The sequence below is a fragment of the Schistocerca nitens genome, chromosome 9 (assembly GCF_023898315.1).
Source record: "Schistocerca nitens isolate TAMUIC-IGC-003100 chromosome 9, iqSchNite1.1, whole genome shotgun sequence".
Lineage (NCBI taxonomy): Eukaryota > Metazoa > Arthropoda > Insecta > Orthoptera > Acrididae > Schistocerca > Schistocerca nitens.
Window position 1 is genome coordinate 280,361,201 of NC_064622.1, and position 26,569 is coordinate 280,387,769.

Sequence of the window (26,569 nt, forward strand, 5' to 3'; positions counted from 1 at the left end):
TTGATTTTATTAGTTCAATTGAATGGGCAGTTTGCAAACTACCTCCTGACACTGCAGAGGAGGTTAGGAGGGATGCATGCTCTTTGTTGACTAGGGCTCGTCCACCCAAGAGTAATGTAACAGCAGTAGAGAGGGCTGCTTTACGCTCTCTCAAAGATCCTGATATCGTTATTTTACCTGCAGATAAGGACAATGCCACCATTGTGTTAAACAAACAGGATTAAGTACAAAAGATGCAACATTTATTATCTGATTCAGTGTATCGCAGGATCCATGCTGACCTGGAGAGAAAGACCAATAGCCTCCTGAAGAAAAGTGGTTTGTCGCAGGACACTATCAAGAGTCTTAACACCTATAGTGCTGTTTCCCCCTAGCTGTTTCCCCCTAGGTTATATGGCCTTCCAAAGGTACATCTACATCTATACTCCGCAATCCACCATACGGTGCGTGGCGGAGGGTACCTCATACCACAACTAGCATCTTCTCTCCCTATTCCACTCCCAAACAGAATGAGGGAAAAATGACTGCCTATATGCCTCTGTATGAGCCCTAATCTCTCTTATCTTATCTTTGTGGTCTTTCCACGAAATGTAAGTTGGCGGCAGTAAAATTGTACTGCAGTCAGCCTCAAATGCTGGTTCTCTAAATTTCCTCAGTAGCGATTCACGAAAAGAATGCCTCCTTTCCTCTAGAGACTCCCACCCAAATTCCTGAAGCATTTTCGTAACACTCGCATGATGATCAGACCTACAAGTAACAAATCTAGCAGCCCGCCTCTGAATGACTTATATGTCCTCCCTCAATCCAACCTGATAGGGATCCCAAATGCTCAAGCAGTACTCAAGAATAGGTCATATTAGTGTTTTACAAGCGGTCTCCTTTACAGTACACAAGTACACAAGGAAGGGGTTCCTTTCCATTCTACAGTGAGTAATATCAGCGCTCTGACATATCGTGTCGCCAAGCAACTTGCTTCTCTGTTGAGTGCACAAGTTGGTCGGTGTGAACCTCATACCAGGAACTCAGCAGATTTCTTATGTCATTTGGAGGGAATGCGGTTGAATGACTCTGGTATTTTGGTAAGTTTTGATGTGGTCTCTCTCTTCACTCTTTATCCTCTGTCTGATTTGTTGTGATTAATTGCAGTTATGCTTGGTGCTGAACTAACTAATCTATTTTGGCATGTGCTGACATCCACCTACTTTTTATTCAATGACCAGTATTATGAGCAGACAGATGGGGTTGCAATGGGTAGTCCATTGTCTCCTGTGGTCGCAAATTTGTTCATGGAAGACTTCGACAAAAGTGCATTGGAGTTGGTGCCTTTGAAACCCACCTGTTTCTTCAGATATGCTGATGATGCTTTTTTGTTTGGCCTCATGGTAAGGAGAATTTGAATGCCTTTTAGAACATCTGAACTCAATCCACCTGAACATTCATTTTACAATGGAGGTGGATGTTTTGGTTAGAAGGAAGGTTGATGGATCATTTGGATGTGCAGTTTACAGAAAATGTACTCACACCGACTTGTATTTACTGGCTAATAGTTGTCACCATCCGGCTCAGTGTGAATGGGTACTTCGTACCTTGGTACATAAGGCACTTTAACTTTCCATAAAGGATATTAATTGGAAGAAAAGAGATTATCTACTGCCAGAGAGAGGGCGCCAAGTGCAGTTGTGTAAGCATACAGTGTAGCAGCTTCCTTCCTTTACTGCTGAAATCAGCATTCCTGGCTCATCTCGTTTGAAGGCAGAGTTTAATTTTAACTTGTTCCTTCAATGTTTTTATCATTCCCAATCTTGTGGATGTGTAACAAGTACAGTGAAAGTTTCATTAGTTCCTTGTAACAATAATATGAATAATTTATTACAAAAAATTTTATCTCAACAATTGGAAGGTCTTTTCATATTTTCCTCGGTGTCGTCCTTTAAGCAGTTGGCATTGAGTAGGTATGTGGCAATGGAAATGGGTTAATAATTGCTTGAATAATTGGAAACATTGATTGGGAAGAATAGCTGAAAAGAAATTTGATGGTAATGTATGAATTTGAGCACAATCTTGGGTGAACTTTAACTGATACCAATATCAACAGACCTTTAGTATCATTACATTCAAGGTCAATAGATATAATTTACATTACATACTGCTGCTTCCAGTGGTGTGTGGTACCAAATAATCACTGCAATCATTGACATTATTGATCTTCACATTAATTCCTTAATGTTTAGTCCTGATCATGACAAAGTTGATGCAGGAATGCTCCTCCGGATACCGCTTAAATTATTCTTGTCTGTACTGAACCTCTTGATGCAGAATCATGGCAGCGGGTGAAATGATGAACAGATAGGAGTTCATCTCAAACTGTGTGAATAAATATTCCTTTTCTAATAACTTTTTATAACACTTTTAATGAATGGTTAAAATACACATTTTTTCAATGCTGGTACAACATATCCAAGCATACTTCTGTATGCTATCACTTACCTAAACAAAAGGGTGAAGATCCATGAATTAATAAATTGAAGAGTGCATTTCTTACTTTGTTTCATACACTTATTTAACGATGTATGAAAACATTATCCTTGCCACAAAACAACTTGTTAATTTACTTTTGGTGGTGTCTATGACTCACTCAGTTTACATATAACTTATATATAAGAAAATAAAAGCATGAAAAAATAATAAGATTCAATATAGAACATATAAATGTATGGCTCCAAAAGAGATGTTGACATTTCATGTCAATTAAAGGCTATATTTCACAACAACCAGGAACTACAGCCGGTGCAGCAAACTAATGCTATGTCCCAGCAACACATAGAAACAGCATAGCATATTTCTGTGAACACAGTATGGTCGTAAGTGTGTTTCTTGCTGCCTGCAAAAGAGTCAGTCAGTTGAAAGGTAGGAAGGTCTCCTGGGACAGAAAGGATTTACCGCTTAGATGTTAAACAGGTCACCAATGGGAGATTTGTGGTATTTTTTATTTTGTGTTCTATATGTTTATAATGAACCATTTAACACCAATAATATGTTCACCCACATATTATTTGGATAATAAGTGAACAAAGAGCAAAGAGAGATCAAACCCAGTGTTAATAATAATTCAGCAGTGGACGCAGATGCACTGCTAATTTTTGGCCCCATCACTTTATAAATTATATGTGACATATTAAAACATTTTTGCTATGTGATACAATACCTCTTTCCAGTGTTCTACTTGGCGACCGCTAACACCAGTAGGCATGTCTATCAGTTGTTCAAGTTTATTAAGGAGCTGAAACATGAATTCCAAATTTTATATAAGGAAGCAACATAATTATAAATGAGCATGGTACAGTAATTTTAGGCATTTTACTTACAGCAAGAATGATGTCTGTCTTCTTGACAACAGTTTCTATGTCATCATCTTCCTGTTTCCACAAATAAAGGAATGTATTCATTTGTGGGACATTAGCAGGATCTGGTAGACCATCACATTTCATGTACTGCTCCCACTGTAAATACAAGCATGAAGCACAATGGGTGACAATATTTTATTTCATTTGTTTAGTGCTACAGACATAGTAGGAACCTTACCCCAGAGATGATTTCCATTATTAAACTTAAAAGTAACACAACCTCCTTTTTACTTATAAAATGACACAAAAATATTCCAAAAATGAAGACAGAGTGGAGATGTGGTTCTGGCAGAAGTAAAGCGGTGAGGATGGGTCAGGGATATGCTTGAATAGCTGGATAGCTTGGTCAATAGAGGACCAGTAGAGTGGCTAGTGCACTGGATTTGCATTCAAGAAGATGATAGTTGAAACCCACGTCCAGCTATCCAGATTTAGGTTTTCTGTGCTTTCCCTATATCATTCCATGCAAATAATGGGATAGCCTTGTGAAAGGGCATGGCTGATCTCCTTGCCCATTTGTGACACGATCTAAGGTTGTGCTGTCTCTAATGAACTTCATGTCAACAGGATGTTAAACCCAATCTCCATACCCTCCTTAAGTCAGTAGAGCACCTTCCCATGAAAGGAAATATCCCAGGTTCAAGTCCTGGTCTGGCACACAGTTTTAATCTGCCTGGAAATTCCATAAAAATATTTAGTTTAAAACATGATACAAGCTTGAGAAAGAAAGAAGATGGAAAGAAAATTATTACAGGTAATATTATTTAAAGTATGAAAGATGGAAGGAACATATAATGTCCACATAAGGGAGACAAACTTGATGACAATATTATAGAAAGAGAAGAGGAAACAGGTTTAGAGGAGATGGGAGATATGACACTGTGAGACAGTAAACAGAGCACTGAAAGATCTAAGTAGAAACAAGACACCCAGAGTAGACAGCATATCCACTGAATTATTGAGATCTTTGGGAAAGCCAGCCATGTCAGAACTATTCCACTTGGGATGCAAGATGTATGAGAGGCAAAATACCCTAAAGCTTCAAGAAGAACATAATAACATCGGTTCTCAAGAATGCAGGTGCTGACAGGTATGAACACCACTGAACCATCAGTTTAACAAGTCATGATTGCAGAATACTGACAGGAATTATTTACAGAATATTGCAAAAACTAGAAGAACCTGACCTCAAGGAAGATTAGTTTGGTTTCCATGAAAATGTAGTGACACATGTGGCCTTGTTGACTTTATGATTTACCTTAGAAGGCAGATTAAAAAATGCAAACCTAGATTTGTAGGAGCCATAGAATTAGAGAAATCTTTTGAAAATGTTGACTCAAATACACTCTTCGAAATTTTGAAGGCAGAAAGAATAAAATACATGGAGCAAAAGCCCATTTATAACTTGTACTGAAACCAAATTGCCATTATAAGAGTCAAAGGACATGAAAGGAAAGATATAGTTGAGATGAAAGTGAGCAGGATTGCAACCTATCCCCTTATGTTTTTCAATCTGTACATTGAGAGAGCAGTAAAGGAAGCCAAGGAGAAATTTGGAAAGGGAATTAAAATTCAGGGAGTAGAAATAAATACACTGAGATTTTCCAGTGACATTGTAATTCTGTCAAAGATGGCTAAGGACTTGGAACAGCAGTTGAATGAAATGGGTAATGCCTTGAAAAGAAGTTATAAGATGAGTATCAATGAATGTAAGTCAAAAGTAATGGAACATAGTCAAATTAAATCAGACAATGTTGATAGAATTAAATTAGGAAATGAGACACTAAAAGGAGTACATGAGTTTTACTATTTGGTCATCAAAATAACTGATGATGATCACAGTAGAGATGGAATAAAATGCAGACTGGCAATAGCAGGAACAAGTTTCTGAAAAATATAAATATATTAACAACCAATAGAAATGTAAGTTTAGGAAGTCTTTACCTTAGGGGGAAAAAAGGACAGGTATACACTCACACACACACACACACACACACACACACACACACACACACATATATATCAATCCACACATATACAGACATAAGCAGACATATACACAGGGTGTTACAAAAAGGCCCGGCCAAACTTTCAGAAAACATTCCTCACACACAAAGAAAGAAAATATGTTATGTGGACATGTGTCCAGAAATGCTTACTTTCCATGTTAGAGCTCATTTTATTACTTCTCTTCAAATCACATTAATCATGGAATGGAAACACACAGCAACAGAACGTACCAGCATGACTTCAAACACTTTGTTATAGGAAATGTTCAAAATGTCCTCCGTTAGCGAGGATACATGCATGCACCCTCCATCGCATGGAATCCCTGATGCGCTGATGCAGCCCTGGAGAATGGCATATTGTATCACAGCCATCCACAATACAAGCACGAAGAGTCTCTACATTTGATACCAGGGTTGCGTAGACAAGAGCTTTCAAATGCCCCCATAAATGAAAGTCAAGAGCGTTGAGGTCAGGAGAGCGTGAACACCGTGGAATTGGTCCACCTCTACCAATCCATCGGTCACAGAATCTGTTGTTGAGACGTCTACGAACACTTCGACTGAAATGTGCAGGAGCTCCATCATGCATGAACCTCATGTTGTGTCGTACTTCTAAAGGCACATGTTCTAGCAACACAGGTAGAGTATCACGTATGAAATCATGATAATGTGCTCCATTTAGCGTAGGTGGAAGAACATACTGACTAAACTAAAATGAGCTCTAACATGGAAAGTAAGCGTTTCCGGACACATGTCCACATAACATCTTTTCTTTATCTGCGGGTGAGGAATGTTTCCTCAAAGTTTGGCCATACCTTTTTGTAACCCACACACACACACACATATATATATATATATATATATATATATATATATATATATATATATATATATATATATATATATATATATTTCCACGTAGGAAAAATATATCTAAAAACAAAAACAAAGATGATGTGACTTACCAAATGAAAGTGCTGGCAGGTCGACAGACACACAAACAAACACAAACATACACACAGAATTCAAGCTTTCGCAACAAACTGTTGCCTCATCAGGAAAGAGGGAAGGAGAGGGAAAGACGAAAGGATGTAGGTTTTAAGGGAGAGGGTAAGGAGTCATTCCAATCCCGGGAGCAGAAAGACTTACCTTAGGGGGAAAAAAGGACGGGTATACACTCGCACACACACACATATCCATCCACACATATACAGACACAAGCAGACATATTTAAAGGTGTATACCCGTCCTTTTTTCCCCCTAAGGTAAGTCTTTTTCCCACGTGGAATGTCTCCCTCTATTTTATATTGGTGGGGAGGCTTACGTGCCTCAGCGATACAGATGGCCGTACCGTAGGTGCAACCACAACGGAGGGGTATCTGTTGAGAGGCCAGACAAACATGTGGTTCCTGAAGAGGGGCAGCAGCCTTTTCAGTAGTCGCAGGGGCAACAGTCTAGATGATTGACAGATCTGGCCTTGTAACATTAACCAAAACGGCCTTGCTGTGATGGTACTGCGAACGGCTGAAAGCAAGGGGAAACTACAGCCGTAATTTTTCCCGAGGACATGCAGCTTTACTGTATGATTAAATGATGATGGCGTCCTCTTGGGTAAAATATTCCGGAGGTAAAATAGTCCCCCAAGGACGTCGTTATCAGGAGAAAGAAAACTGGCATTCTACGGATCGGAGCGTGGAATGTCAGATCCCTTAATCGGGCAGGTAGGTTAGAAAATTTAAAAAGGGAAATGGATAGGTTAAAGTAAGATATAGTGGGAATTAGTGAAGTTCGGTGGCAGGAGGAACAAGACTTTTGGTCAGGTGATTACAGGGTTATAAATACAAAATCAAATAGGGGTAATGCAGGAGTAGGTTTAATAATGAATAAAAAAATAGGAGTGCGGGTTAGCTACTACAAACAGCATAGTGAACGCATTATTGTGGCCAAGATAGACACAAAGCCCATGCCTACTACAGTAGTACAAGTTTATATGCCAACTAGCTCTGCAAATGATGAAGAAATTGATGAAATGTATGACGAGATGAAAGAAATTATTCAGGTAGTGAAGGGAGACGAAAATTTAATAGTCATGGGTGACTGGAATTCGTCAGTAGGAAAAGGGAGTGAAGGAAACGTAGAAGGTGAATATGGATTGGGGGGAAGAAATGAAAGAGGAAGACGCCTTGTAGAATTTTGCACAGAGCATAACTTAATCATAGCTAACACTTGGTTCAAGAATCATAAAAGAAGGTTGTATACCTGGAAGAATCCTGGAGATACTAATAGGTATCAGATAGATTATATAATGGTAAGACAGAGATTTAGGAACCAGGTTTTAAATTGTAAGACATTTCCAGAGGCAGATGTGGATTCTGACCACAATCTATTGGTTATGAACTGCAGATTGAAACTGAAGAAACTGCAAAAAGGTGGGAATTTAAGGAGATGGGACCTGGATAAACTGAAAGAACCAGAGGTTGTAGAGAGTTTCAGGGAGAGCATAAGGGAACAATTTACAGGAATGGGGGAAAGAAATACAGTAGAAGAAGAATGGGTAGCTCTGAGGGATGAAGTAGTGAAGGCAGCAGAGGATCAAGTAGGTAAAAAGACGAGGGCTAATAGAAATCCTTGGGTAACAGAAGAAATATTGAATTTAATTGATGAAAGGAGAAAATATAAAAATGCGGTAAATGAAGCAGGCAAAAAGGAATACAAACGTCTCAAAAATGAGATCGACAGAAAGTGCAAAATGGCTAAGCAGGGATGGCTAGAGGACAAATGTAAGGATGTAGAGGCTTGTCTCACTAGGGGTAAGATAGATACTGCTTACAGGAAAATTAAAGGGACCTTTGGAGAGAAGAGAACCACTTGTATGAATATCAAGAGCTCAGATGGCAACCCAGTTCTAAGCAAAGAAGGGAAGGCAGAAAGGTGGAAGGAGTATATAGAGGGTTTATACAAGGGCGATGTACTTGAGGACAATATTATGGAAATGGAAGAGGATGTAGATGAAGATGAAATGGGAGATAAGATACTGCGTGAAGAGTTTGACAGAGCACTGAAAGACCTCAGTCGAAACAAGGCCCCGGGAGTAGACAACATTCCATTAGAACTACTGATGGCCTTGGGAGAGCCAGTCATGACAAAACTCTACCATCTGGTGAGCAAGATGTATGAGACAGGCGAAATACCCTCAGACTTCAAGAAGAATATAATAATTCCAATCCCAAAGAAAGCAGGTGTTGACAGATGTGAAAATTACCGAACTACCAGTTTATTAAGTCACAGCTGCAAAATACTAATGCGAATTCTTTACAGACGAATGGAAAAACTGGTAGAAGCAGACCTCGGGGAAGATCAGTTTGGATTCCGTAGAAATGTTGGAACACGTGAGGCAATACTAACCTTATGACTTATCTTAGAAGAAAGATTAAGAAAAGGCAAACCTACGTTTCTAGCATTTGTAGACATAGAGAAAGCTTTTGACAACATTAACTGGAATACTCTCTTTCAAATTCTGAAGGTGGCAGTGATAAAATACAAGGAGCGAAAGGCTATATACAATTAGTACAGAAACCAGATGGCAGTTATAAGAGTCGAGGGGCATGAAAGGGAAGCAGTGGTTGCGAAGGGAGTGAGACAGGGTTGTAGCCTCTCCCCGATGTTATTCCTGTATATTGAGCAAGCAGCAAAGGAAACAAAAGAAAAATTCGGAGTAGGTATTAAAATCCATGGAGAAGAAATAAAAACTTTGAGGTTTGCCGATGACATAGTAATTCTGTCAGAGACGGCAAAGAACTTGGAAGAGCAGTTGAACGGAATGGACAGTGTCTTGAAAGGAGGATATAAGATGAACATCAACAAAAGCAAAACGAGGATAATGGAATGTAGTCGAATTAAGTCGGGTGATGCTGAGGGAATTAGATTAGGAAATGAGACACTTAAAGTAGTAAAGGAGTTTTGCTATTTGGGGAGCAAAATAAGTGATGATGGTTGAAGTAGAGAGGATATAAAATGTAGACTGGCAATGGCAAGGAAATTGTTTCTGAAGAAGAGAAATTTGTTAACATCAAGTATAGATTTAAGTGTCAGGAAGTCGTTTCTGAAAGTATTTGTATGGAGTGTAGCCATGTATGGAAGTGAAACATGGACGATAACCAGTTTGGACAAGAAGAGAATAGAAGCTTTCGAAATGTTGTGCTACAGAAGAATGCTGAAGCTAAGATGGGTAGATCACGGAACTAATGAGGAGGTATTGAATAGGATTGGGGAGAAGAGAAGTTTGTGGCACAACTTGACTAGAAGAAGGGATCGGTTGGTAGGACATGTTTTGAGGCATCAAGGGATCACAAATTTAGCATTGGAGGGCAGCGTGGAGGGGAAAAATCATAGAGGGAGACCAACAGATGAATACACTAAGCAGATTCAGAAGGATGTAGGTTGCAGTAGGTACTGGGAGATGAAGAAGCTTGCACAGGATAGAGTAGCATGGAGAGCTGCATCAAACCAGTCTCAGGACTGAAGACCACAACAACAACAACATATATATATATATATATATATATATATATATATATATATATATATATATATATATATATATATATATATATATATATATATATATATCCTACGTGGAATGTTTCCCTCTATATATATGAGGGAAACATTCCACGTGGGAAAAATATATCTAAAAACAAAGATGATGAGACTTACCAAACAAAAGCACTGGCAGGTTGATAGACACACAAACATACACACAAAATTCAAGCTTTTGCAATAAATGGTTGCTTCATCAGGAAAGAGGGAAGGAGAGGGAAAGACGAAAGGATGTGGGTTTTAAGGGAGAGGGTAAGGAGTCATTCCAATCCTGGGAGCGGAAAGACTTACCTTAGGGGGAAAAAAGGACAGGTATACACTCGCACACACACACATATCCATCCGCACATACACAGGCACAAGCAGACATTTGTAAAGGCAAAGAGTTTGGGCAGAGATGTCAGTCAAAGCGGAAGTAAAGAGGCAAAGATGTTGTTGAAAGACAGGTGGGGTATGAGCGGCGGCAACTTGAAATTAGTGGAGGTTGAGGCCTGGCGGATAACGAGAAGAGAGGATATACTGAAGGGCAAGTTCCCATCTCCAGAGTTCTGACAGGTTGGTGTTAGTGGGAAGTATCCAGATGATCTAGACGGTGTAACACTGTGCCAAGATGTGCTGGCCGTGCACCAAGGCATGTTTAGCCACAGGGTGATCCTCATTACCAACAAACACTGTCTGGCTGTGTCCATTCATGCAAATGGACAGTTTGTTGCTGGTCATTCCCACATAGAAAGCTTTACAGTGTAGGCAGGTCAGTTGGTAAATCACATGAGTGCTTTCACACGTGGCTCTGCCTTTGATCGTGTACACCTTCCGTGTTACAGGACTGGACTATGTGGTGGTGGGAGGGTGCATGTGACAGGTTTTACACCGGCGGGGGGGGGGGGGGGGGGGGCGGTTACAAGGGTAGGAGCCAGAGGGTAGGGAAGGTGGTTTGGGGATTTCATAGGGATGAACTAAGAGGTTGCGAAGGTTAGGTGGACGGTGGAAAGACACTCTTGGTGGAGTGGGGAGGATTTCATGAAGGATGGATCTCATTTCAGGGCAGAATTTGAGGAAGTCGTATCCCTGCTGGAGAGCCACATTCAGAGTCTGATCCAGTCCCAGAAAGTATCCTGTCACAAGTGGGGCACTTTTGGGGTTCTTCTGTGGGAGGTTCTGGGTTTGAAGGGATGAGGAAGTGGCTCTGGTTATTTGCTTCTGTACCAGGTCGGGAGGGTAGTTGCGGGATGCGAAAGCTGTTTTCAGGTTGTTGGTGTAATGGTTCAGGGATTCTGGACTGGAGCAGATTCGTTTGCCATGAAGACCTAGGCTGTAAAGAAGGTGCCGTTTGATGTGGAATGGGCCAGAGATACGTTCTGTTTCAACAACATCTTTGCCTCTTTACTTCCGCCTCGACTGACATCTCTGCCCAAACTCTTTGCCTTTACAAATGTCTGCTTGTGCCTGTGTATGTGCAGATGGATATGTGTGTGTGTGCGAGTGTATACCTGTCCTTTTTTCCCCCTAAGGTAAGTCTTTCCGCTCCCGGGATTGGAATGACTCCTTACCCTCTCCCTTAAAACCCACATCCTTTCGTCTTTCCCTCTCCTTCTCTCTTTCCTGATGAAGCAACCGTTTGTTGCGAAAGCTCGAATTTTCTGTGTATGTTTGTGTTTGTTTGTATGTCTATCGACCTGCCAGCGCTCTTGTTTGGTAAGTCTCATCATCTTTGTTTTTAGATATATTTTTCCCACGTGGAATGTTTCCCTCTATTATATTAATATCATTAATTTGGACCCAACAATTACGTTTGTTATTGTCACTGTTGCATTTCGAAATTTTTTCTGTTGTCTTATTTTCTCTTTCTGTTTTTGCCAGTAGTTTCACTTTGTATTCACCTTCTCCTTTTTACCATAATCTACTATACAATTTTATCCCGCCGATATATACTCAATAATACGTAATACGTAATAATACGTAACCCACTTCCAAACCACAACAAAAAAAAATTTTTTTTCGCTTTCAACACTTTCGCTGCTATAAAATCTACCGTTTCTAGTTCAAAAACAATTCCTTTCACCTATTAAACAACCATTTCGGCCAGTTCTAATAACTTTTGCTTTATTTCCATTTCCGTTTTTCTCACATCACTGATCATTTTTAGCCGCTTCCCACAGGTTTTAACGTCATTGTTTCTTCGTCAGACAATTGTTAGCCTCATTTTCATAATCTGCCACCACAAAACAACTCCTTTTAATACATTTACACGTAGTTTTTTCGAAATTTTCCCGAATTTCTCCACCCTTTAACGTGTTTTGGCGGCAACACAACCACCTAACCTTTATGCACATCGTTGTCTACCAGCCCAATTTCACCACAGGATCAACATAGCCCAGCTCTAACCAACACTTTTTCGCCTTTTTTCACACCAGATCTCCAGTTGCTTTCTAGTTCACCTTCATCTCTCCCCATATATTTTTATTTTCATTTTCATTTCAGCCGCATGTTACACTTTCCACCTTCCAATACCATGTCACCCTCACAACACCCCCACAACAACCCCATTAAGTTTTATTTACATTCCATCCGCAAACATGCCTTTGCCCTAGCCAGATTACACTCCAATATTTTATTTTCTCAGGCTTGTCTGACATTTGGCATTACCCCCAAAGACCTCACACTTAAAGTTCCCAACTCTGGCTGAAACCCTTCTTTCCGTCAGTCCCTATACCAGTTCCAAACTGAACAATCCATTGCCCTCACCCACCTAATCCTTCACCTACACATCAGCTCAGCCAATGAACACACCCGTCAACTCCTATCCTTAATAAAAGTCCTCAATCTTTCCTCTCCCACATCCACACCGGCTGTTCAGAGCATCCTCCTACAGGCCAACCGCAAATTAGAACAGCATGCCACCCTGCACCTTAAAAAACTATCCAATCTCCTGGTTTCCCACCTCCGGAAAGGCAACTCACTCACCTTTCACAACCTTTCCAGCAAACCTCAACCTCCTCTCATTGCACACAAACCCAGTCTCTCCCATCTACTCAATCTCCCACTTCCAGCTCCACTCCCTCCAAAACCTCAAAATTCCAATCAGCACAATCTGGAACCACAACACCCTAATTCAGTAGTTAACCTTTCCTCCAAACCTCTCTCCCAATCCGAAACCTCTGTCCTATCCAAAGGCCTCACCTTCAGCCCCACTCCCAGATTCAACCAAACAGCCCTCGTCAAAGATTTACTGTCCTACACTCGTACTGTCTGCTGGAAATATCACTTTGCCACGAAGAAAAATGATCCGAATCCTACTCCTAATGATCCAACTCCCCAAGACACTATCGAAATTGAACCATGCCTGGAACAGTTCCGTCCTCCGTCACAGCGGGACCCACCTCCTCTTCCTCAAAATCACCCCCTCAAAACCTTCCAGGAATTTCTGACTTCCAGCCTTGCCTCTCAATCCTTCTTAAAAAACCTTAATCCTACTCCCAACATCACCACTGCTGAAGCCCAAGCTATCCGTGATCTGAAGGCTGTCCGTTGCATCGTCATTCTTCCGGCGGACAAGGGTTCCACGACAGTGGTACTTGATCGTCGGGAGTATGTGGCTGAGGGACTACGTCAGCTTTCAGACAACACCACATACAAAGTTTGCCAAGGTAATCCCATTCCTGATGTCCAGGCGGAGCTTCAAGGAATCCTCAGAACCTTAGGCCCCCTACAAAACCTTTCACCTGACTCCATCAACCTCCTGAACCCACCGACACACCGCACCCCTACCTTCTACCTTCTTCGTAAAATTCACAAACCCAATCATCCCGGCCACCCCATTGTAGCTGGTTACCAAGCCCCCACAGAACGTATCTCTGCCTACGTAGATCAACACCTTCAACCCATTACATGCAGTCTCCCATCCTTCATCAAAGACACCAACCACTTTCTCGAACGCCTAGAATCCTTACCCAGTCTGTTACCCCCGGAAACCGTCCTTGTAACCATTGATGCCACTTCCTTATACACAAATATTCCACACGTCCAGGGCCTCGCTGCGATGGAGCACTTCCTTTCACACCGATCACCTGCCACCCTACCTAAAACCTCTTTTCTCATCGCCTTAGCCAGCTTCATCCTGACCCACAACTTCTTCACTTTCGAAGGCCAGACATACCAACAATTAAAGGGAACAGCCATGGGTACCAGGATGGCCGCCTCGTATGCCAACCTATTCATGGGTCACTTAGAGGAAGCCTTCTTGGTTACCCAGGCCTGCCAACCCAAAGTGTGGTACAGATTTATTGATGACATCTTCATGATCCGGACTCACAGTGAATAAGAACTCCAGAATTTCCTCTCCAACCTCAACTCCTTTGGTTCCATCAGATTCACCTGGTCCTACTCTAAATCCCATGCCACTTTCCTTGACATTGACCTCCATCTGTCCAATGGCCAGCTTCACAAGTCCGTCCACATCAAACCCACCAACAAGCAACAGTACCTCCATTATGACAGCTGCCACCCATTCCACATCAAACGGTCCCTTCCTTACAGCCTAGGTCTTCGTGGCAAATGAATCTGCTCCAGTCCGGAATCCCGGAACCATTACACCAACAACCTGAAAACAGCTTTTGCATCCCGCAACTACCCTCCCGACCTGGTACAGAAGCAAATAACCAGAGCCACTTCCTCATCCCTTCAAACCCAGAACCTCCCACAGAAGAAACCCAAAAGTGCCCCACTTGTGACAGGATACTTTCTGGGACTGGATCAGACTCTGAATGTGGCTCTGCAGCAGGGATACGACTTCCTCAAATTCTGCCCTGAAATGAGATCCATCCTTCATGAAATCCTCCCCACTCCACCAAGAGTGTCTTTCCACTGTCCACCTAACCTTCGCAACCTCTTAGTTCATCCCTATGAAATCCCCAAACCACCTTCCCTACCCTCTGGCTCCTACCCTTGTAACCGCCCCCCCCCCCCCCCCCCCCCCCGCCGGTGTAAAACCTGTCCCATGCACCCTCCCACCACCACCTACTCCAGTCCTGTAACACGGAAGGTGTACACGATCAAAGGCAGAGCCACGTGTGAAAGCACTCACGTGATTTACCAACTGACCTGCCTACACTGTGAAGCTTTCTATGTGGGAATAACCAGCAACAAACTGTCCATTTGCATGAATGGACACAGGCAGACAGTGTTTGTTGGTAATGAGGATCACCCTGTGGCTAAACATGCCTTGGTGCATGGTCAGCACATCTCGGCACAGTGTTAAACCATCTGGGTTATCTGGATACTTCCCACTAACACCAACCTGTCAGAACTCTAGAGATGGGAGCTTGCCCTTCAGTATATCCTCTCTTCTCGTTATCCGCCAGGCCTCAACCTCCGCTAATTTCAAGTTGCTGCCGCTCATACCTCACCTGTCTCTCAACAACATCTTTGCCTCTTTACTTCCACCTCAACTGACATCTCTGCCCAAACTCTTTGCCTTTACAAATGTCTGCTTGTGCCTGTGTATGTGCGGATGGATATGTGTGTGTGTGCGAGTGTATACCTGTCCTTTTTTCCCCCTAAGGTAAGTCTTTCCACTCCCAGGATTGGAATGACTCCTTACCCTCTCCCTTAAAACCCACATCCTTTCGTCTTTCCCTCTCCTTCCCTCTTTCCTGATGAGGCAACAGTTTGTTGCGAAAGCTTGAATTTTGTGTGTATGTTTGTGTTTGTTTGTGTGTCTATCGACCTGCCAGCACTTTCGTTTGGTAAGTCACATCATCTTTGTTTTTAGAGAGAAACATTCCACGTGGGAAAAATATATCTAAAAACAAAGATGATGTGACTTACCAAACGAAAGTGCTGGCACGTCGATAGACACACAAACAAACACAAACATACACACAAAATTCAAGCTTTCGCAACAAACTGTTGCCTCATCAGGAAAGAGGAAAGGAGAGGGAAAGACGAAAGGATGTGGGTTTTAAGGGAGAGGGTAGGAGTCATTCCAATCCCGGGAGCGGAAAGACTTACCTTAGGGGGAACAAAGTACGGGTATACACTCGCACACACACACATATCCATCCACACATATACAGACACAAGCAGACATATTTGGTCTTTAAATATGTCTGCTTGTGTCTGTGTATGTGTGGATGGAGGGACGAATGGAGACGTGTCGTCTTCAGCGATGAGAGTCGCTTCTGCCTTGGTGCCAATGATGGTCGGATGCGTGTTTGGCGCCATGCAGGTGAGCGCCACAATCAGGACTGCATACGACCGAGGCACACAGGGCCAACACCCGGCATCATGGTGTGGGGAGCGATCTCCTACACTGGCCGTACACCACTGGTGATCGTCGAGGGGACACTGAATAGTGCACGGTACATCCAAACCGTCATTGAACCCATCGTTCTACCATTCCTAGACCGGCAAGGGAACTTGCTGTTCCAACAGGACAATGCACGTCTGCATGTATCCCGTGCCACCCAACGTGCTCTAGAAGGTGTAAGTCAACTACCCTGGCCAGCAAGATCTCCGGATCTGTCCCCCATTGAGCATGTTTGGGACTGGATGAAGCGTCGTCTCACGCGGTCTGCACGTCCAGCACGAACGCTGGTCCAACTGAGGCGCCAGGTGGAAATGGCATGGCAAGCCGTTCCACAGGACTACATCCAGCATCTCTACGATCGTCTCCATGGGAGAATAGCAGCCTGCATTGCTGCGAAAGGTGGATATACACTGTACTAGTGCCGACATTGTGCATGCTCTGTTGCCTGTGTCTATGTGCCTGTGGTTCTGTCAGTGTGATCATGTGATGTATCTGACCCCAGGAATGTGTCAATAAAGTTTCCCCTTCCTGGGACAATGAATTCACGGTGTTCTTATTTCAATTTCCAGGAGTGTATATATACACTCCCCTTTTGTGGGGTTTGGAAATTACCCACTTACTATATCCAAAAATTCATTTAATGAGTAGAAGGAGTTGCCATTAGGAAATTCTTTTAATTTCCTTTTAAATGCTATATGGTTATCTGTCTGACTTTTGATGCTATTAGGTAAGTGACCAAAGACTTTTGTGGCAGCATAATTTATCCCCTTCTGAGCCAAAGTTAGATTTAACCTTAAGTAGTGAAGATCATTCTTCCTCCTAGTGTTGTAGCCATGTACACTGCTATTACTTTTGAATTCGTGCGGATTGTTAATAACAAATTTCATAAGTAAGTATATATATATTGTGAGGCTACAGTGAAGATTTCTACCTCTTTAAATAAGTGTCTGCAAGATGATCTTGGATGAGCTCCAGCAATTATTCTGATTACACACTTTTGTGCAATGAACACTCTTTTACTCAATGATGAGTTACCCCAGAATATGATGCCATACGAAAGCAGAGAATGAAAATAGGCATGGTAAGCTAATTTACTCAGATGTATATCACCGAAATTTGCAATGACCCTAATAGCATAAGTAGCTGAACTCAAACGTTTCAGCAGATCCTCAGTGTGTTTTTTTCCAGTTCAACCCCTCATCAATGCATACACCTAGAAATTTTGAATATTCTACCTTAGCTACCAATTTCTGATCAAAGTCTATATTTATTAATGGGGTCATTCCATTTACTGTGTGGAACTGTATATACTGTGTTTTGTCAAAGTTTAATGAGAGCCCATTTGCAGAGAACCACTTAGTGATTTTCTGAAAAACATCGTTTACAATTCCACCAGTTAATTCTTGTCTGTCGGGTGTGGTAGCTACACTTTTATCATCGAATGAGGAAGTACTAAATCAAAAAGGGAAACAATAAATTTATGGTACAACCTGATTACAGGAAAGCATTAACTGACAGTACACAGAATAAGCAATTTGGTAGTATGGGGAGAGGGGGAGGAGTGTTGCAGATTCAGTTGCGTGTAGGCTACAGCAGTTATTGAGAAATGAAGAGGCTCACACCGGATGGAGTTGGGTGGAAAACTGCATCAAAACTGTCTTTTGGTGAAGATTGCAACACCAACAGTATTTAAAGTGTCGTTTCTGAAATTACACATAACTATTGGAAATGGGACAAGGATTTGTGCAGGCAATCTATTCCACTCTCTATGTGTCCTATTAATAAAGGAACAATTTCCTATTTCAGTTTTCTGAACCCTGTCTCTAATGTAGTGTCAAGATTTTCTTCTTTTATGCTGTAATTTTTCCTAGGCTCATTCACCCATTATTCCAGTTGAACTACTTGCCCAGCTATAACTATATAAAATAACAGAATGTATGTTTCACTCTGTGTATGTGACCAGGACTCCAAATGGAAGCTTGCCTTTTCTGAGGAATGCTCTTATCAACTGATCTATCCAGGCATGAATCACAACCTGTCTTTTATTTTTGTCATTACCTATCCTATGTCCCAAATTTTACAAAAGTTTTTCTATTTATCTGCCTATCTGAAGGACAGAACATTCCAAGAAAATTGCTTAGTAATAGCTTAGGAGATTGTTTCCAGAACAAACCTGTCACTGTGCAGTGGCATTTCAAAACTTTCTGACAGGATTAAAACTTTGTGGCAGACTGAGGTTTGAACATGAAACCTAGCCTTTCCTTGAATTGAGTCCCAGCCTGGGAAACAATTTTAATCTGCCAGAAAATTTCATACAAAATAACATTGGCATCAGTGTAAAACTACACAATTTTAATGCAAGAAAATGTTGCATTTGAGCAATTAAAAAGAGAGTTTGATAGTATTATAATGGTGATGCATGAATGTTAATTGAATAGCTTTCAAGCTTGTAGTTCACTGTCAATGTCTTAAGAAGAGACATCAATGTTCTAAAGAAAGAAAATCAGGAACTGAATTCATAGCAAAAATCAAGCAAAGTGATCCAAATCAAAAATGATAAATCATACAACTGGAAGGAAGTTACACAAAAAGGGTAACGCTTTAGCCACAAAAATGCCACCAAACTTTCTAAAAGTAAGTACATTTATGGATAATAACAAATATCATGTATTACATTCAAATTACTGTGATAAGGACTACACAAGTGATTGTAAATTTGCAAAAATTAATATGCAGAAAATGAACAGTAATTTTGGAAAAATGATAATAAGGAACAGAGATCAATTAAATAGCATAGTGCATCCTTCCTAATAGATTAGTACTGGCAGAAAACTGTCTAGCATTTTCCAAGAGAAAAATCAAGGCATTGAGTTACCAGGTGGTGAAACCTGGAGGAAGAACTAAAAAATATATAGCATTTTATTTTACAACAAGAGCATTTCACAATGCTGAACCAGTTTTGACCAATCAGTGTTAATCTTCAGACTAAAGGGGCATTGTAAAGCAGGTCTCATTATTGACAATTCAAAGGGAACCACTTGCAACATATACTATTCAGCCTGAAGATGATTAGGGGCTGGTCAAGACTGATTATGAGTGGGTGAAATATTCATGTAATTACATCATGAAAAATTATAATAAAGCATCATAATCATCTTTGTATCCAGCTTCCAGCTGCTGGCTACATATGTTTAGAACATTAGCCTTTCCATCTTTTCCTGTTCTCTCACTAAATTTTCTCTCTACTCTGTCCCAGTCTTCTCTTTTCATCACCACACATTCCTTCACTTCAACAATCCACCTGTCTCTCAGTTATACTCTAGGTCTCTTGCCTCCTGTTGTCATTACATGGGCCTGTGTTGATATCCTGCCATCTCTCATTCTTTTAACATGCTCTTGTAATCTTAATCTTGTCTTTTCTATGGCCTCTTGCATGGATATCTCTTTTGCTGTTTCTCTCAGCATCTCATTCTATACTCTTATACATTCTAGTTAAGTCCTATTGTAGTGATTCGAGAATTTCTGTGTAAATTCTAGAACCACTCAGCCTTCTACCGTCTCAAATACACAATATTCTAGATACAAGTGTGGGGTGGTAAAATCCTACCTACTGCTCGTCACATGTTTGTGTGTGCATGTTTAAAATCAGTCGCAAGAAGAAAGTAGATTCGGTGGTCAAATGGCACCGACAAGTACCTGTCGGGCAATCCATAGACGTTTCAGTGTGTGTTTAAGGAAGAACCATGGAGTTTTTATGCCGCTCTGTGCTTATTGTGTCACTGACTATTGTTATGTGAAACAAGAACAGTTGAAAAAGTACTCATATAGACTCTTGATTCAGCCTTGGTAGAGGCAAGATGTATTTTCGGATTCATTTTAAAGAAAGTCAGGGTGGTCAAGCCAACTTTCTTTTAGCTGTAACTCATTTTGTTTCTAATGTTCAACAGTATGAGGTACCTGCAGAAAGTTGCATATGTATGTTGAAAGTGTGAATTATGTTGTGTATTAAAGTCAAATACATATTAACTGACGAAAAGGAAAGTTTGTATGTCTACTCATTTTATAAGTAGAAAGAGGCTTAAAAGTTCCTGTACCTAGTTCTATGCAACCAGCTATCCTGTAAAGATGAGGGGCTGCAAAATTCCAAGTAAGTCACCTTGTAAAGAAGTGGAATGTAGTTAATACATCAGTAGAACCCACACCCACACTCAGACTTTAAGTCATCAGAGCGATAGATTATTCTGCTTCTTTGAAATTTTATCCTTTCTCCAGACCAGTTTCTTGCATTCTGAAGGAACCCATTGGCTTGCCTCCCCTTGCACTAATCTCCTTACCATTCCATCCATCTTCTGTTATGCTTTTGTGGTCCACACAACATCATAATAAATAAAACAACACAACCAATAACAGAATCTCTGTGGAGAGAGTATAATTCCATCCCATGTTGCAGACATTTCCCTTCAAATGAAAACATTACAATATTTGACTATGCCATCTGAAAAACAGACTAGAATGACGTTGAGAGGGATTTTTTTGGGATGGAGGGTGGGGTGGGGGGGGCGGGGGTGGAGGGGGGGAATAATAATAATAATAATAATAACAATAATAATAAGATTGCTGGAAAGTCCTGCAGAAATTTTGGCAACAGAATAAACCAAGAAATACAATACCTATACAAGGGCGATGTACTTGAGGACAATATTATAGATATGGAAGAGGATGTAGATGAAGATGAAATGGGAGATACGATACTGCATGAAGAGTTTGACAGAGCACTGAAACATCTGAGTTGAAACAAGGTCCCAGGAGTAGACAACATTCCATTAGAATTACTGACGGCCTTGGGAGAGCCAGTCCTGACAAAACTCTACCATCTGGTGAGCAAGATATATGAGACAGGCGAAATACCCTCAGACTTCAAGAAAAATATAATAATTCCAATCCCAAAGAAAGCAGGTGTTAACAGATGTGAAAATTACTGAACTATCAGTTTAATAAGGCACAGCTGCAAAGTACTAAGACGAATTCTTTACAGACGAATGGAAAAACTGGTAGAAGCCGACCTCGGGGAAGATCAGTTTGGATTCTGTAGAAATGTTGGAACATGTGAGGCAATACTGACCCTACGACTTATCATAGAAGCTAGATTAAGGAAGGGCAAATCTACGTTTCTAGCATTTGTAGACTTAGAGAAAGCTTTTGACAATGTTGACTGGAATACTCTCTTTCAAATTCTGAAGGTGGCAGGGGTAAAATACAGGGAGCGAAAGGCTATTTACAATTTGTACAGAAACCAGATGGCAGTTATAAGAGTCGAGGGACATAAAAGGGAAGCAGTGGTTGCGAAGGGAGTGAGACAGGGTTGTAGCCTATCCCCGATGTTATTCAATCTGTATATTGAGCAAGCAGTGAAGGAAACAAAAGAAAAATTCGGAGTAGGTATTAAAATCCATGGAGAAGAAATAAAAACTTTGAGGTTTGCCGATGATATCGTAATTCTGTCAGAGACAGCAAAGGACTTGGAAGAGCAGTTGAATGGAATGGACAGTGTCTTGAAAGGAGGGTATAAGATGAACATCAACAAAAGCAAAACGAGGATGATGGAATGTAGTCGAATTAAGTCGGGTGATGCTGAGGGAATTAGATTAGGAAATAAGACACTTAAAGTAGTAAAGGAGTTTTGCTATTTGGGGAGAAAAATAACTGATGATGGTCGAAGTAGAGAGGATATAAAATTTAGACTGGCAATGGCAAGGAAAGCGTTTCTGAAGAAGAGAAATTTGTTAACATCGAGTATAGATTTAAGTGTCAGGAAGTCGTTTCTGAAAGTATTTGTATGGAGTATGGCCATGTATGGAAGTGAAACAAGGACGATAAATAGTTTGGACAAGAAGAGAACAGAAGCTTTCGAAATGTGGTGCTACAGAAGAATGCTGAAGATTAGATCGGTAGATCACATAACTAATGAGGAGGTATTGAATAGAATTGGGGGGAAGAGGAGTTTGTGGCACAACTTGACTAGAAGAATGGATCAGTTGGTATGACATGTTCTGAGGCATCAAGGGATCACCAATTTAATAATGGAGGGCAGCGTGGAGGGTAAAAATCATAGAGGGAGACCAAGAGATGAATACATTAAGCAGATTCAGAAGGATGTAGGCTGCAGTAGGTACTGAGAGATGAAGAAGCTTGCACAGGATAGAGTAGCATGGAGAGCTGCATCAAACCAGTCTCAGGACTGAAGACCACAACAACAACAACAATACCTAATTCAGTGTCTCAAAGACACAATCTAACTTACAATTTGTTTGTTAATTAGGGATATTGAAAATAAATAAATAAAAACTTTGTTCTCAATACACAATATGTGTTACAGTGGATACAAGTAACCTGCCATGTAATCTAAAGACTAACCACTTAAACTATGAAGGGAAGAGGCATCTATATGAGCGAGTCATGAAATAATTAAAGAAAATTTGGTTTTGCTCTACAGCATTATCTTTATTTTGTTAAATAGTTTTTGGCTTACAAGGCCATTGTCAGACATTTACTAACGTGATGTCAGAACATGTGTAAAAAGTTTAGTGGTCTCTTCATCAAATTTCTGGCTGATGAGTTCCAAGGATTCTTGTAACAGAACTTTAGTGAATAGAGATACCACGTCGAAGCTCGCCAGTATGTCAGATTTCTTAAGCAAAAGGTTGTTGATGTTTTCCAGGAAATCCACAGACGGATACGGTGTGTACATCTCACAATGTAAGGGCTAAGCAGTTGTTTGAGGTGCTTGGCGAGAAGGTACATTGGGGAACCAATATTGCTGACAATGGGATGTAACAGAATCGATTCCTTGTGCACCTTTGGCAGTCCGTAAAGTCTAGGAGGAACAGCAGCCCTCGGGCGTAGCTTCTTGGTAATCTCGTCAGGGAAGCAGGAATCCTTGAGAAGCGCCAGAGTCTTCCTCTCAACCCTCTTGGTAGGATCAGTGTCAATCTTGTGGTATGCGCTGTCATCAAGTAGGCCCCGCATCTTCTCAGCATAATCCTGTCAGGATAGGATCACTGTTGCATTGCCCTTGTCTGCAGGTAATGTTACTATGTCTGGATCTTCTCTTAGCTCCCATATGGTGGCCCTATACCTGTAGGAGATGTTCGGTTTCATCAGCTTTGTTTTGGTTAGAGCTCTGCAGGTTTCATGGTGAACTTCTTCAGCAGATTCAAGTGGAAGTCGAGCAGCTGTTTGTTCCACTGTGCTAATGATGTCAGGAATGGGTACATCTTTATGAGTCAGAGTGAAATTCAATCCTTTCTTAAGAACCGAAATAGCATCATCATCCAGTTCCTTGTTAGTGGGATTGATGATGGTCTTTCTGCTACCATCAGAAGGTTGTTTCTCTGATATACGTTCGAACTTGGATGCCTGTCGTTTGGCTGCTTCCTCTGGGTTGAATCCACTGTGGCCCATGTGACACCATCAACCCAATCCCATGTCCACGGGGTTGAACCGGCTGGCCAGTGGTAGATGTAACTGTAGGAGTTCTTTGTTGGTAGTGTCCAAGCACCACCGCATGAAGCGAACTCTCTCTCCTACCAAAGCTAGGCTGGCACGTTTCTTGATTCTTCTGGCCGCCGCTGAGTCAATGTGATGCTTGACCTTAGCAAAATTTGGTACCACACGTTCTTCTAGGCGCTTCATAAGAAAAACAAAAGAACTCAGTAGACGACTTCTCCTATTATGCAGCTTGTTGATCCTTTTCATGCTGCAATACATCTCCTCCCTGTAGAGCTATGTGAGGTGATTCTTCAATTTCTCCAGGCATACTTTATGACAAAATAAATCTCGGGTGAACAGCCTGGTATGAGTGTGCATAGGACACAATATTTCGGCAATCAACCATGTTGCCATCATCAGGTGCGCTGATGTACTGACCAGTGGTGGGCCAGTGCCATGTATATAGGACAATCCCCCTCCCTCTCCTCCCTCAGGTGCTTCCTATGAGTCGGTGCGGTCCGCGCCCTGTGCGCGGTCCAGGTACAGCGTCCATTCTCCTGCCATCTGTGTGCTGCGTCCTAGGTCTTCTCGTTCAGGAGGGTCTGCCGGCACCGCTCTCATTATTCTTCCTTCCTCCCCCGAAGTTGGTACACTCTGGGAAATATCCTTTTACTTCTTAACCCGGGTGATCGTGGATTCCCATGCCTTGCTAAGGATGTAACCGCTGTCACAATTTAGTTGTGGCTCCCTTACTCTGATCTCTATGGCTTCTTTGACGACACAGTCCCAGATTTGGAAGTCTGTGTCAGGACTTTGGTTTGGTAATAATCCATGCTGTGGAGTTCTGACAGGCAATGCTCAGTGATTGCTGACTTACTGGGCTGTTGCAGTCTAGTGTGCTGTTGATGTCCTCAGCATCAGTCCTCAATGGTACGAATGGTCTGCCCTATGTATACACTACCACATTGGCAAGGTATCTGATAAACCCATGATTTACGTAGACCAAGGTTGTTTTTGACACTACCAAGAAGGCTTTTGGTTTTGCTTGGAGGACGGAAGATGGTTTTCACTTGGTGTTTACGTAAAATGCATCTAATTTTTCCTGGGCCTTATCTGGAAAAATAGTACACTGCCACAACAAACGAGAGATACATGTTTCAATCATTATGATGTGAGTTCACATAACAGCTTAACATCCTTCCAATCATAGGGTGTACTTGTTCCATTCTATCATTTGTCTGTGGGTGAAGCGGACTAGTTGTTGGTTTTTTCACATGTAATAAGTGACATAAATCCTTTACCAAGAGCAACATAAAATTTGTCCATTGGTCTCTGGCCATAATCTGGCATCCCACACTACAGCACTTAATTTTAGAGCACTGGTTGTGTGAGTGTAGCTGCTTGGGTGGTTCAGCATAGTGATCATCCCCACATACCAAAAAAAGGAATCTATTATTATCAACACAAAATGGTCTCTGTTGGGTTCTGATTAAATGACTGACCATACCCATCCCAACATTTCAAACAGCTTTGATGCTTCTGGTAGTATCTGTAATGGCATTTGTTTATAACTCAAATCTGGGTACTGCACACAATTTTTCACATACTGACTCACCTCTCCCTTTCTTCCCTTCTAAAAATATCTTTCAGTCACACCAGTTTTTTTGTTCTGTAAAGCTTCATGACCAGACAGCACATGATCATGCTCCTCTCTCAGGATTTCCTTCCTCCAGCACCATTACCCATGGCCCCAACCCAGCTCCCTAACACAGCATGTAGTCACACATGTTGAATTGCAGTTATATTCTGCATAGCTTGTAATTACTGTTAGCATTCTGCTCTGTGCACTGTACAGCAGTACTTGTACTGCTGTTACTTTTCTGCTCAAAGCTTCTGCATTTCCGCGTTTCTTCCCTGGCTTGTGCACCACTTTGTAATCAAACTTACTGAGTCTTAATTCTCATCTTGTTAGTCTGTTGTATGGTTTCTTTAACACCAGAAACCATTTCAGAGTGGCATGGTTAGTCACTACTTAAAACTCCTTCTCATTAAGGTAACACCAAAAATATGTGACTCCATATATGACACTAAGCAACTCCTTCTCTGTAGTGAAATAGTTTTTTTTTTCTTTATTAAGTTATCTCAATATGAAAGCCAAAGGATGCTGCTCATCACTGATCTCTTGACTGAGAACACTTCCCAAAGTGTTGTTAGATGATAGCATAAATTACTTCTGAAAATCAAGAAAAATTATAACTTGACTTAACATTAAAACTTTCTCCAACTCTTAAAATATTCCCTGACAGTCCTTCAGCCATTCAAACTTTGCACCTTTTCTCTACAGCTGCCTGAGTGGTCATGCTATATCAATGGACCATTTCAAAAATTTCCAACAATAATTCAAGAGTCAAAAAATGACTGCAGCTCTTTGCCTGACTTAGGAACTGGGAAATATTGTACTATGCACACCAGTCTTGAATCCATTTGCACCCCATCTTTGCTAATCACATGTCTTAAATAAACTACTTCCTCCGCAGCAAAATGACCCTTTTCAGTGTTTAATGTCAGATGTGCAGCCCAAAACTTCTTTAATACTTCCCTCAGTCATTGCCCAGGTACCTTCATGTCTTTCAAGAACATAATTATCTCATCCAGGTAGATAAGACTTTGGTGAGGCTTTAATCTCCTCATTACTTTGATTAACAATTGCAGAAAAGTTGTAAGAGTATTATTCATCCTGAATGGTATCCTCCAATATTGAT

At 41.2% G+C, this 26,569-nt stretch overlaps 1 protein-coding gene across 1 annotated transcript in view; it reads right to left on the reverse strand.

The window, feature by feature from the left end:
* LOC126203195 (dynein axonemal intermediate chain 7-like) overlaps positions 1–26,569 on the reverse strand; it is a 764,826-nt gene that overhangs the window by 642,472 nt on the left and 95,785 nt on the right. Inside the window, exons 5-6 of the mRNA XM_049937439.1 lie at positions 3,366–3,500; positions 3,206–3,280 (exon numbers count right to left, since the gene is read on the reverse strand). Coding sequence (XP_049793396.1) covers positions 3,206–3,280; positions 3,366–3,500 — 210 coding nt within the window. The remainder of the gene's footprint in view (positions 1–3,205; positions 3,281–3,365; positions 3,501–26,569) is intronic.